A 13624-nucleotide genomic window follows, 5' to 3' on the forward strand; every position below is an offset into this window, starting at 1 on the left:
TCAAAATGGGGGCAGTGGAAAGCTTGCACAATATAATAGAACTGAATATAAATTGAATATAAATTGCAGCTTGTATTGTTGCAATGATCAAAGGCAAAGACCTATTTAGCTAATGAATATCTGGTCTTTTTATTGAAAAACAGAAACCTTTTAACCCTGTAGTCTAGACCATATTCATTCAGTTCATATTTCAGACTTCTCTCAGTTTAAAATACATTGTAAAGTGAGTCTTGATTTTAAAGATCGCATTCAATTTGTATTCCAACTAGTGTAATTTCAATACTAAACAATAGACTTGATACACATAATTGCCTTGAAGTTGGAAAAACACTGTAAAAATGTGACAATTTGCCATTTACTAGTTTTAGTATCGATTAGTATCTGTTTTTCGATGCTTTTGACAACCCTGGCTCCAACCTCTTCTCTGTCCACAGATGAATACAACCCTGAAGTCCCCAAACTGGAGAAGAGCGTGAGCGGCAGCAGTCCATCCCGGGACCGCCTCCTCCTCACCATGGCGACGCTGCTGGTGTCCTCACTGCTGTTGTCCTAGCGACCCATCAGAGGACAGTGGACCCACCCACCGTGTCCTGTAGGAGCTTTGCCCTCACTGCAAAGCCCCAAAAACACACACCGAACTGAAAACTTGATTTACTAGACTTTCAAAAAGGAGAGGCCTTTTTTGCTATCATTCTCATTGTGTTTTTGGATTCATTTTTTCACAACATTATAACCACACAACCATTGTCCGCAATCAGACTGGCACAGATTGTCAAAGAGTTGGATGTATGTAGACTACACATTTTTGTAGCATGAAGAAACGTTGAGAAATTAGTTTTAAAAAATGACATGGGTCTCTTTCAGCGCTGGACTTTATGATGGATTACATTACACTTTTGGAGCGCGCTGGATATTGGAAATGTCCCATCTTATGAAGGTTACCACGGATACTCCTACAATCTGTCACTGTTGAGAACTCCTGCCATTGTCCTGGACACTGAAGAATGTTTTTAGTCGGCTGTGAAGGGCCAATTTAGTTACAAGAGGCAAAGGAAAAATGGAGTCTAAGATGATCCTCTTGCGTTTTCAACAAAACATTAAAATAATCTGGTTGCTATATGCAGATGTAAAAGTCAAAGCAAGGATTCCTGAGTGCTGTTTGCTGATGCTAGTCTTCTGTCTGCGTTTCCTGCCTTCACATTAAAAGAAAAATACAGACATGACTAGTCATTTGCTAGCGCTCTTCGCAGTAGAAATGTTCCGTCTGTGCAGCACTTGGACTACAGCTAATTTCCAAACACTCAAGTTCCTCTTTTTAGTCCCCAGACAACCCCAGTGTCCATCTCTTCTCCGCTCTCCATCCAATCAGTGCTGAAGGTCATCACCATGGCAACGACCCCACACAGTCGCTCCGAGCGGCAGGTGCCTGAGGAGAAATTAGTGCTTTGAGTTTCGAAGTTACGCTGCCGCAATTTTGATTTTGAACAAGAAAAAAAACAAAAAACAAAACATTTACAAAAAAAATCAAATACACGTGTGAATGTGCATTGATCACTTTTTTTATCTTGTAATACAAGACTTAAGCTGGCATTAATCAAAACACAGATGTGTGCTTTTTAAGTCATTTATTTAAAGATTTTATTTTGATATTATTTATGTATTTGTTTGTGTACATTTGTAGGCGTTCACTGAAGCTATTGTGCCATTTTTTATTTTTTTATTTTAAGTGAATCTACAGCTACTGTAGATACATCAGAGGTATTTTAGATGGAAGACATGAGGTTTGGTCCAATCAGGGCCATTGAAAGAGAGAACTGAGTCACTTCTGTCAACCCCAATGGGACACAAACTTCTATGGAATACTTACAAGATCTTAGCTACAACATTAGGAACACCCATGTGGCCCTTTGGAGTTTTATGAATTAAATAATACTTATGTTATATACAGATTTAAATGTTCATGCCCACGTTGGTAGTAACAGTTTTGAGCGACACAACTCCTTCTTTCAATGACTTTGTTTGACCATTTTGGAAATAAACTAATTGACCAAGAGATTGTGACTGTTAAATATCACTTGAATATTGTAATGGTGGGATATAGACTTTGGTTGATAAGGATAATTTTTGTTTAATTCACTCTTTATATCCGTTCATTTTAGAATCATCACTTTTTCCAGTGTTTACTTTGGTTTATCAGTGCTTATACCGTCGCACTGCACCAGACCTTCACATGACGTCACAGTCCCTTGGTCTTTTACGTTTCTACGGCTCACCCGGTTGCCGTGGTGACCTCCTCTTGTACCTGAGCAAACAGATTGTGTTGAGCATGTCCTAAACCAGCAGTGAGCGCACAGACTGACCTGTGAAGATGGAGGAGCAGCCTTCTTCTAACTGCTCTGACCAAAACCTGCTTTGTAATGTATATTGATAACATGAGTGAGCGAGTGAATGCATTTTTAGAGTCGAGAGGTGGGTGATATATATCGTCTATGAGAATAGTGAAACCTTAAGATGCACTGTTTCACTCAGCCCTTCGTTTCATAACAGGTGATGTACTTAAAACCCATCACTGTACACTTTACGAAAAAGTAGTTTGACCATCGTTATCTGAGAACAACACTGTATAAAATGTATTTATAAGGGACTACATCATAGAATATCTCACTTGATTGTTGAACTTTGATATGGGAACTTTTAATACAAGCTCTCATGATTGCCTAAGTCTAAAAGCTGCCCTCTCTAGAACTAAAAGGGGGGGGAAAAAGCTTTTGGTTATTTTGCTTTCCAAAAATGTAATATATTTCAAGGACATAGGCAAAACTGAATACATTGGTGCGACTAATGCACTTTAATAATCTGGTGATAAACTTTTATAATCGCACCTGCACCTGTTTTTAGTGGTTTAAATGGGTTGTAGTTGTTTTGTTGTTTTGTTTTTTTGTTTTGTTTTTCTGTATTTTAAACAGGACGCTCATGGAAAGTAGAGTCACAGTACTCTCAATGGGCTCTCCCTCTGTGAATAAAGATGCATGAAAAATGAATGAAATTGGTGATTTGATCTAGGCTGGGCGATATGTTGAGAAAAATCAATCCCTTATTTCGTGATATACTGTCATATTGTGATCAAGTGCTGTTCATTTTAATGTTACTATGATTCATTTCTTGCACACACTCTTCCTATTGGTCAAACTCCAATTAAGTGCCAAGTGAAACCAACCAATCACGATTAAGCGTGAACTCTCAGAAGCAGCCGAAAGCTTAATATGCATCTTAAAGGCAATATAAAGGTAGTAACTGTATGAATTGTGTTAGAATTTAAGTTTTGATATGGCTCAAAGAAAACTGTGAAATTGCTTTTGACCCCTAATTTTAAGTTATAGCAAATTTTATTATTGAGTATATCATCAATAATACGAAAATTGTCAGAAATCTGAATAAAATAACTGATTTAAAAATAAAAATATTCAAATATACATCTTACTTTATACGATGACATTTCTGCCACCTCATATTTGAACAACATCCAGTTCAGGAAAAGCACATTTCTGTTGCATTGTGTCTATAAATATTTGGTAAACTGTCACATTTTTATATAGTGCTTTTCCACATTCAAAGCATTCAAAACGAGGCCTGTCACAATAATACATTTTGTAGGGCGATATATTGCAGAAGTAAATATACACGATAACTGATAACATTAAGTAGAATTATCCCCAAAAGACAATTCTAAAAACACATAAAAACATGAGCTGAAATAACTAAATAACACAATGGAACACTTAAATAATTAGTTTGAATCTATATTGAGTGATAGAAGTTATATATTCAACCTTCTATAGTACTACTGCAAAGAAAAAGCACCCTCGATAAATATATAATATACACCCTAAAAAACTATTGTTCCATGTGTCATATATTGAACAAAGCCGATATAGTAATTATCATGACAGGCCTACTCAAAGCGCTTTACATCAAGGAACCGCACACCCATTCACACACACACTCATACACCAGTGTACGCAAACACTGAGGGTGGGGTGGGTTAAGTGTCTTGCCCAAGGACACAAGGGCCGCAGTCACCGGTGGGAGTTGGAATCACATCGCTCAACTAATGATGTTTATGTCGCAGGCGGGATTCGAACCGCCAACCTTCGGATCAGTGGACAAACGCTCTACTAACTAAACGCACTCTACCAACTATGAAGAAAATTCGTTTTATTCAATATCACCCACCCCTAGACCTTGTGCGTGTGTATCGTATGAGTGATAAAGACGTGTGTGCACTTCTGGATGAATGTAGTCCGTGTTCGTTGGCGCTTTTCCAGTCCGTGGCATTTAGAACCGTTGTATCCACTAAGGAGTTGTCTGTAGGATCTGAATATGCAACAGCATGTCTGAGAGAGAGTGGTCTTTTATCAATGTTAGTTTGATTTTTTTTTTTGGTGGGGGGTGGGGTTTGAATTTGGGGAGAGGGGAGACGGGAGGGTGGGGGGGTGGGGGGTGTTATTAAAAGCATTTACTAATGTTGAAGACAACCACGAGACATGTGTTTACCTTTGACAAGAATGAAAACAAGTTGTACATTGAATCAGTAAAACGATGCCAATTAAATCTTTTTAGCAAATGTCGCCTTGTGTATTCATTTGATATTAAGCGTTATAGTGGTTTTAGTTAAAGGGATCCTCTTTGTATGAGTTCAGGATGATGTTTAGTAAAAATAAGTTAGATGGATGAAAGACCTGTAAACATATGGTACATACATCGAATACAACACATCCCGTCCGTCAAATACGCCATTTCTAAAAACATTCAGTTCACACACACACACACACATCCATACCAAATTATTCACACACACAATCACTGAGTTTCAGATATACAAATCCTCTTTCTTTCACACACATTCACTAATGGGTGCAAGTTTGCTTTGATATTAGCCATTTCTTTGTCACATGTGCAAACTGTATTTACGAATGGACATAGCTAATCTGCTAGCCGCCATGCCCCAAAGAGGAATTGAGCATGGACACACTTCCAACACCATCGACTCTGACTCAAATTCACTTCACTAAACTGACGCCCCTCTCTCTGTAACTCTTGCATTTTTGTCTTAAACTGTTTGCACTGACCCGCGCTACATGATCGTGGTATTTTGATTTTGATTTTGTGTCCGTAACCCAAGATATGAACATTAATAACAAACAAATCAGGTGCCTTCTTTCCCCGAGGTCACTCCTGCTCGCATTAGAAACACGTTTGATTGACAATGTTGCTAAGTGCCCACTCTATGCTAAACCAGCGGTGTGGGTGGGAAGGGGCGTTACCTTCAACAGTCTCGCTCCGGATTGACTCTTTGGTTCCTATGATACTCCCAGTCGGAATTCCTCTATAACTGCTAACCCCGGTGAGCTTCATTTGACTGGAGCCGAACACTATGGGTGACATCAAACTCACTTAGTCCACTTCTTTATACAGTCTATGTTTACACTAGTGAAATATCACCGTTGCAAATACAAAATAGAGACCTCAATAACCTCTTTCCATTTATTGATTTATACATTTGTTAATGATTTATTTTGTTCAGACCCTGCAAAAGATCACACTATGCAAATGAACGTGCACTTGGAGGCAGTTAGCTTGTTATGAAAACTCATAAATGAAAAATGAATGCAGGAGGTCTCCGAAGTGGTCTACATTTCAGGCTAATTAAAAAAGAAATTGAGTTTCAAATAAATTATATTCGCTAATGCATTACTTTCAATTAGTATTTAATGTTTACAAGAACAAAGATACACAACTTTTCTGCCATTGTTTCTATTCAAAACATCTCTAAAACATGGCACTTTGGAGCGTGTTTTGAAAAGTTGAATGCAGCTTATTCACTCCTTATCACCTCTCCTCCCTCTGCCTCCTTCTCTGACTCCTTAACCTCTTTTCCCCTCACACCTCATCTCGAATGTTTGTTTTTCCTGAACGCTCCCTTGTAAAGCCCCCCCTCTGCCTGTCTCCCACTCTCCTTCCCTCTCTTTCGCTCCCTCTTTCGCTCCCTCTTTCTCTCCCCCTCTCCTCCTCACACCCCACTTTTAAACATGTCAACAGGCTTGTACAGTGTAAAACTATCGCCCTGTCTCACATGTCCCATCTCTGCTTGGGTTTCACAAACACCTCCTTGTGCCATAAAACATAACGACAGCATGAGGGGGCAGACGGCTTTCTCTCTCACTCTATCCGTCTCTCCGTTTGGGTGAAAAGTGAGGGAGCAAACACCTGGGGGCCATTCGTGTCTCCACAGATCTGTCCATCTCGCAGCGCTCCTCCTCTTCTTCACCTCTGTCAGATCAGCTCCGGTCTCTGCACGCACAGCACACGGTCGAGCTGGAAGCCGAGCGTGGGCCAGGGAGCATTTGGACTTTGATTATAAAGACCAAAATCGTTTACAGAAGCGTGCTGTGTCTTTACATGTGTATGTTATGATTGTGATGAGGAAGCAACATTACAAACATATCTGGAGTTGTATTTTGTTTCATTCACACATGTTTAACATACAAACCCTGCATATTTAGGCTGAGTTCTCCTACAAATGGAAAACACTCTGTTCCACCCTGTGATGTCATGTGGTAATACAGGAAGTGCTCCACTGTGGTTTTAAACTCCACATGTCTTCACTAGAATCATTTGGATGTATACAGCCCGGAATTGCAGCCAGGAATTGCCAATTTCTACTGAATAAAGGGTAAATGTAGCTGTTAACTGGAAAACTACCTCTTCATGACATCACAAGGTGGAACAGAGCATTTTGAGCTTTGGAGATGTAGACAGACTAACAAAAAAGGATTATTCATACATGTGTGAATGAAACAAAACATAACTTCAGGTACATTTTTGAGGAGCTAAAAACATTATAACACGACATAAAGCTCACAGTAATCCATTTTGTGTAATATAAGACCTTTAATAAGAAATAAATGAGAAACTTACAAATTAGTAACAGTTAAAATAATCTATCCAAGCTACACCAAAAGTCAGCACAATATTTGGCCCTGTCTGATAGAGTGCCATATGAAATGAATACCGCTCACATCTCTATGCTTTCATATTGTCTCATATTTCTGACCTTTAGAGCAGTGTGATAAATTCAGCGGGCAGAGAACATTTAGTACTATCGAATCAGCCCTCTCTTCCTTTATAAAGATACACAGACACAATCTTACATAGGAATAATCACATCTTAAGCAAGTCATGAGCTGCAATCAAATCACGTAGTTATAAAATCATGCGATAAAGAGACCGCTGAGTTCCACCGAGCTCCTGGCCTTAACCTTGACTTGTGTGGGATGAGAAGAATGACGGAGACAATGTGATGGTAATGTATTCATGATCACATTTCACGTAAGTACTTGTGTTTTCTTGTTTTCTTAGGCGACAGTGACTAAGCGAGGTAATCATCATACATGAGGTACATGCTGTAAACACATACATGTCTGCTATTTGCCATCTGTGTTCACATATTCACTCACAAACGCTCTTTCCTGCTTACACTTTTGTACTTCTGCACTTGAGGCGAGATGGGTGAAGTGTGTTGCCCACGGACCCAGCGGCAGAGGATTATAGGACAAGTGTTTCAACCGCTGAGTCCTTGTCTCACTGCGGCACCTTGTATCCCAAGCCGCCTCCGATCCAGGTACTAACCAGGCTCAAGGTGCACAGGCTACAATCGGGAAGGTGAATTCAGGTAAAGTGGGACTATTTAGCATTTGAGTATTTTTATGTGAAAACTGAAAAGCCTCCCATCAATCGCTCTAAAATTGTAACCTCAACATAACAAATTGTAATTGCTGCCCAGCTCTATTTTAAACTCTAATCCTTCTGCAAAAAGACAGCACAGAATGGACACGTGTTTTTGGTAGCACTGACGATGAACACAACCTGACATAACAGCTGTCTTCTCCGTGTCTGCTGCCCTGATCGTGCCTGACGTGTGTGTGCTAATCTGACAGACTCTGCTCCTCCAACAGCCCCAAAACATCTTATAGGTTTGGACTTGTGCTCGAGACACATGACACTGGGAACTTTCTCTCCTCCCTTTTCTCTTTCTCTCCCTATCCCTTTCTTTTTCTCTCCCCCTCTCTCTATTCTATGCTGGAGGCTGCACTTGTCAGCTCTAACCATCACTTTGCACCCAATCCCCTGCTTTAATTTCTCCGCTATATGTTTAGTTACATAAGGGAATTAGACCTCAAATTACTGCCTGTTCAAACAAGGCTATAATTGCTAAGTTTTCCAACAGCGTATGACAAGAAGACTGCATAATAACTGCCCTCTCGCACTTCATTTTCAAAGCGCTTGTGTATTAGTTCTAGTCAGCGTTGGACAAAGTCTGTGTAGCCGTCCGCTAACAAGGGAACCGGCTCTGAACTATTCAAAGGGATATACTCATTTTCTGAATCAGTTACTGTGAGATAAGCCATCTGCAGTTTGGGACGTCCTGATGAATTCCCCTGACAAAGCACCGTCTGCTCCCACAATGCAACAGCTGTGCTCCCCTCAGAGGGCTTGTTCAAATTCAGAGATGTCAATGCAATAACTATTACTATGGTTTTTATTAGCGATGATGTTTTGGCCGCACAGTTAGTTTACTATTGATGTATGTATTGTTATTTTGGGGGTAAGAGAACATATGTTTCGTGGAAGAGGAGTAAGACTAATTAAGGTGGATGTTCACAGCGCAGACTTTGCAGACAAATGAGGGTAAATGACTCGAGGGTCAAAGGTCAAGAATGTGTTCAACCAGGAAAAATAATTGTTTTTGTGTTCCTGCTGTGCACTGTGGGATGGAATGGTTCATGGTGAAAAAGCGCAGGTTATTTATTGGTATTATAAGTCATACTCACTGCTGTATATACAATTAGTGACTTCTGTTCAAAATCTAAGATAAGTGAGTATCTTTGTATTTTTATTATACGTTTTTATCATGACATAAGGTTTGAGTTGTTACAATACATTTACAGAACATCTACAGTATGTCCTCAAAAATCATGGGTGTATTGTGAGTGTTGGAAGGTAGCGAAGTACAAAGGCAAAAATACAACACAAGTAGAATGTTTAGGCGTCTGCATGTAACTTAAGTACATTTTACAGTGGATAATTTTTACTTTTACTTCACTACATCTGAGAGCATGTATCTGTATTGTCTACTATGTACATTTTAGATCCGGACTGAAAAGTAAACAGTACTTTTCTTTATAGTTTGAGACCTGCTGAAATGGCTGAGACTTATTTTTAGCACAATTAATTTGAGTTAACGTTCCAACTTAGAGCAAAGCAAAAACACAAAAACAGCTAAAAATCAATTGAATCACTTAAAATCAGCTGAATTATTTATCAAACTCACTACATTTGATGCTTTAATAGTTCTAAAAATCTCTGCAAAATATGTTTTATTGTTATAGTACATTGTTAAACGGGTACTTTAATACTTTCACATAAGTCAGTTTTTCATGTGGTACTTTTACTTAAGTAATATTATGCTTCTGTATCTGTAGTTTTACTTAAAGGTCCTATATTACATAACTTTGACTCGTGTAAGCTTGAGGCCGTGTTAGAATGTTGTTACCTCCTCAAAAACATACCTGGAGTTATGTTTTGTTTCATTCACACATGTTTGAGCAGCCCTTTATTATTAGTCTGTCTACATCTCCAGATTTCAAGTTAACAACTCCTTTTACCTTTTTTTGAGAGATGAACTCAGTCTATATATGCAGGGTTTGTGTGTTAAACATGTGCGAGTGGAACAAAACACACCTCTATGTATGTTTGTGATGAGGAAACAACATTATAACAGATCAGAAAATAGCGTAATACAGGCTATTTAAGTAACAACATTGAGTACTACTACTACCACTACTGTGTATTATATAATGGATTTTCCCCTCTGCATTTCAAAAGGTTAATATGACCCTAATAGACTTATCCTGGTCATTCAATCCACTCACACTTTGTGCCCTAACATGTAAAGGCTCATTTTTGGTAAAACGCCCACAGTTCAATGGGACTCAAATCTAATCTCGTTCCAAAGTCATTTATTTTTAGTGACAGTGGGGCAGATTAGATTTAACGCAGCTTTAGAAATGACAAATCAAAAGAAAAAGGTTAAGATAAATAAATCAGGCTTTAAATATACAAAGTCCACCAAAGCAGTGTGCTAAAGGTAAAGTTAGTTACGTAACAGTCTAAAGCAGGAGCTGTCCATGGGCTTCTGAATGATAAGAAACTAGGAGTGTAACAATTTATTAACAAAATTTTACATCTTGTGAATGGGTAAAAGTACTCAAAATGTTGCGTGCGAGCTGAAACCCATGTATTCGCTCTAATTTTGGGATTAGATCTGAGATTAGGACAGCAGAAGACCTCTTAATCTGTACATTTAGTAAGAAGTAATGTTCTTTTAAAGGATGAAAATGTTTCTAAACCCTAAAGTAATCTTATTTTGAGTCCAGCGCATTGTAACAAAACGTCCCCATAGTGAATATTACAATATGATGTCTGCTAGCATCCATAAGCAAACATGTCCTCATTTAAATAAAGCTCAGGTTTCAGGTTTTCAGGTTATGTTTATTTTCGTCCCCTTGTGGAGAGATTTGGCTCAGAGCAGGGGTTAGTAGCATTAACAGTAGCATTACAAACAGCAGCATTAAAAAAAAAAAAAAAAAAAAGCACAATATACAATAACTCAGGCTTCACACGTCCATGTTGTTTATTAATGTTATGGACAGGGGCACAAATGCGTTTTTACACCTGCTATTTTCACATAAAGAAACCCTGTATCTCCTCCCAGACTGCAGGAGCTCATACTTTGTCTTGAGCACATGGAGAGCGACCTCTGATGAACTTCAGAGCCTGTCTCACAACTAACTGTTCAAAGATGGTCTGTGGTCTAGTCAGATTAAACACACCCATGATGTCACCAGCCAGTTTGACCAGTCTAAGGATCTGCCATTTATACTTGACAGTTATATTTCCAAACCAGCACACTATTCCAGACCTCAGCGCATACTCTACACTAGCTCTATAGAACGTCAACATTGTATTTGTCTGACTCTAAACACTCTCTGATAAAGTCCAGACGCTCATGCAACTCATGCCATCATCCACTTGAACCACTAAATATTCATAAATAAGACTTTTTTAGTTTTTTGTCCATGTATTGTCCCCTCATCATGTGCTCCGATTGACCTGATCCACTACAACCTCCTTAGTTTTGTTCATATATATGTGAAGCTCACTGAATAATGGACGAAACAGGGAATATTCTGAAGTACAGCAGATTTGCAGATTTCAGAGCGTTTGTCAGATTCGCTTTTCCAGTCTCCACTCTGTGTTTCAGCGAGCCGACGCCTGACTCACCTCCTCCGGGGAATGCTGTTGACAAATTCATTTCACTTCAATATTTTTAGAAATAGCATATCTGAATGTTGACTTATAACCAGCGATCAGGGATATTCTGAAAAGGAATAGATTCATTCATTGCATTTTTGGTCAGTTATAAAATTTAACGTAAGCAATAGGTGTGTTAGCTCCGCCCTTTAGACAGATATAAGGTAGTGTACACAAGTAATCTGTCCAAAACTGAAGAAGCGGCTTGGATGAGCAGCAAAACGTCTTTACTCCTACAACTTTTGGCCCAGTTGACTCCATTTGAATTCATCTTTTACTATTGTTGTGTGGAATGAGCTGTACCGTCGAGTCACTAAACACAGTAACTGGTGTATCTGTATTGTCAATGTAGTTGTAATACATACTTAATGATAAGTTTCAGCAGAGGTTAACTTTATCTTTGTAAAGTTTGCACCCAGGCGCTGCTTAAACCTATTGGCTCACATCGCTCTTATCATTATCGAGCCTATAGTGTTTGAACAGAGCTAATCTGGTGCTATGCTTGGAGGCTCTGTTTGGGAAGCATTAAGTCTGCTTCCACAAAGATGAGCGTAGTGCAGTTAGAGCCGTGCAGCTGTGTTTACCTGACTATTATCTGAGCCGGGTCTGTGGGTGTGTGAGACCTCCACAGGTGAGACACTACAGGTTAACATCATGAAGCAGCAAATATCAGTGTGAAACCTTCTCTGTACGTTCATAAAGTGCATTGTGAATCCAACCAGGTATAGCATTACTGTTGTACAGGTATAGCATTACTGCAGTGGTGGAAGAAGTATTTACAAGTACAAATACAGAAGTAAAAAGTTACTCAGGTAAAAGTAAAAACATCACATGAAAAACTCTACTTAAGTAAAAGTTTTTAAGTACATGTTTAAAAGAGTAAAAAAGTAAAAGTACTTCACATAGGTGTTGTTAATTTGTTAAAGTGTTAAATGTAGTGATATGGAATGATATGATATATATTTTGGTCAACATCAGCAATGCAAATCAATTTGTTAATTTTTCTTGGGAATTTTGTGTACTTATTTTTGTTTGCTCAAAGTCGAAGTTTGAACTCAAAAACTTTAGTCGGGATATTACCACAAACATATTAAAAATAACCCCTAAAATCATATGAAAAGTACTTTTTACTTTTCAGCCCAATTCAAAATTGTTGTGTAGTAGAAAGTGCAGATACCAGCTCTCAAATGTAGTGAAGAAAGGCAAAAAGTATCCACTATGAAGACTACTTACCTAGAATTTTTAGGTATCTGTACTTTGTAAAAAGTACTTTGCTACTTTTACTTTGTTACATTCAACCACTGGTCTGATGACATATTACAGTGATATTTAAGGAGGAATAAACATGCTACTTTGTGTTACAGTAACATGGAGAATGCACAATGTTATCAATAAACCATATCCTGCATGATGACAAGTCCTCCATCAGACGCCCTCCCTGTTATAATTGTTATTATCCTCCATCATGGGTGGCCAGTCTTCCCCAATGATGCAACAGTATCATACCATCCCTTAAACCTCCTATATTAATAAGAATTGACTTTTCTGAGCTTTATGTCATGTAACACAACTTGGAGTGGTGTTTTGTTTCATTCACACATATTTGATTAACCCTTTATTCTTAGTCCGTCTACATCTCCAAAGCTCAATATGCTCTGTCCCACCTTGTGATGTCATGAAGTGGTAGTTCAAATTAACTGCTACCATTTACCAGGGGAGATTTACTTATCAGTAGAGATAGGCAATTCCAGGGCTGAAATTAGCCAAATGATTCAAGTGAAGGTCTAGAGCATTTAAAAACACAGTGGAGCACTTCCTGTATTGCCACATGACATCACAAGTTGGAACAAAGATTTTCTGTTTGAGAGAAGAACTCAGCCTAAATATGCAGGGTTTGTGTTAAATATGCGTGAATGAAACAAAACAAAATTCCAGGTCTGTTTGTGGTGAGGAAACAAAATTGTAACATAGATCATAAAACCAGCCAGGAAAAAAAAAGTCTATTATTTCTGTAGAACAAAATTCAGCACAAATCTTTATGAAATAATCTTATAAGACCTCAAACTCTGCACAAAATACTTTTACTCTTTACTCTTAAATGAACACTATAATACTTTTACTTAAGTACAAGATTTTTTTCATATGATACTTTTACATGAGTATTCTTTTGCTCCATTATTTGTACTTTTAC

General features: G+C 38.4%; 1 protein-coding gene across 1 annotated transcript in view; it reads left to right on the forward strand.

Annotated features, from left to right (window-relative positions):
• Nucleotides 1–3165, forward strand: part of efna3a (ephrin-A3a) — a 112046-nt gene extending 108881 nt beyond the window's left edge. Inside the window, exon 6 of the mRNA XM_055225297.1 lies at nt 435–3165. Within this exon, the coding sequence (XP_055081272.1) occupies nt 435–553 (119 nt within the window). The 3' untranslated portion in view covers nt 554–3165. The remainder of the gene's footprint in view (nt 1–434) is intronic.
• Nucleotides 3166–13624: the final 10459 nt, after the last annotated feature.

The sequence above is a fragment of the Periophthalmus magnuspinnatus genome, chromosome 11 (genome assembly GCF_009829125.3).
Source record: "Periophthalmus magnuspinnatus isolate fPerMag1 chromosome 11, fPerMag1.2.pri, whole genome shotgun sequence".
NCBI lineage: Eukaryota > Metazoa > Chordata > Actinopteri > Gobiiformes > Gobiidae > Periophthalmus > Periophthalmus magnuspinnatus.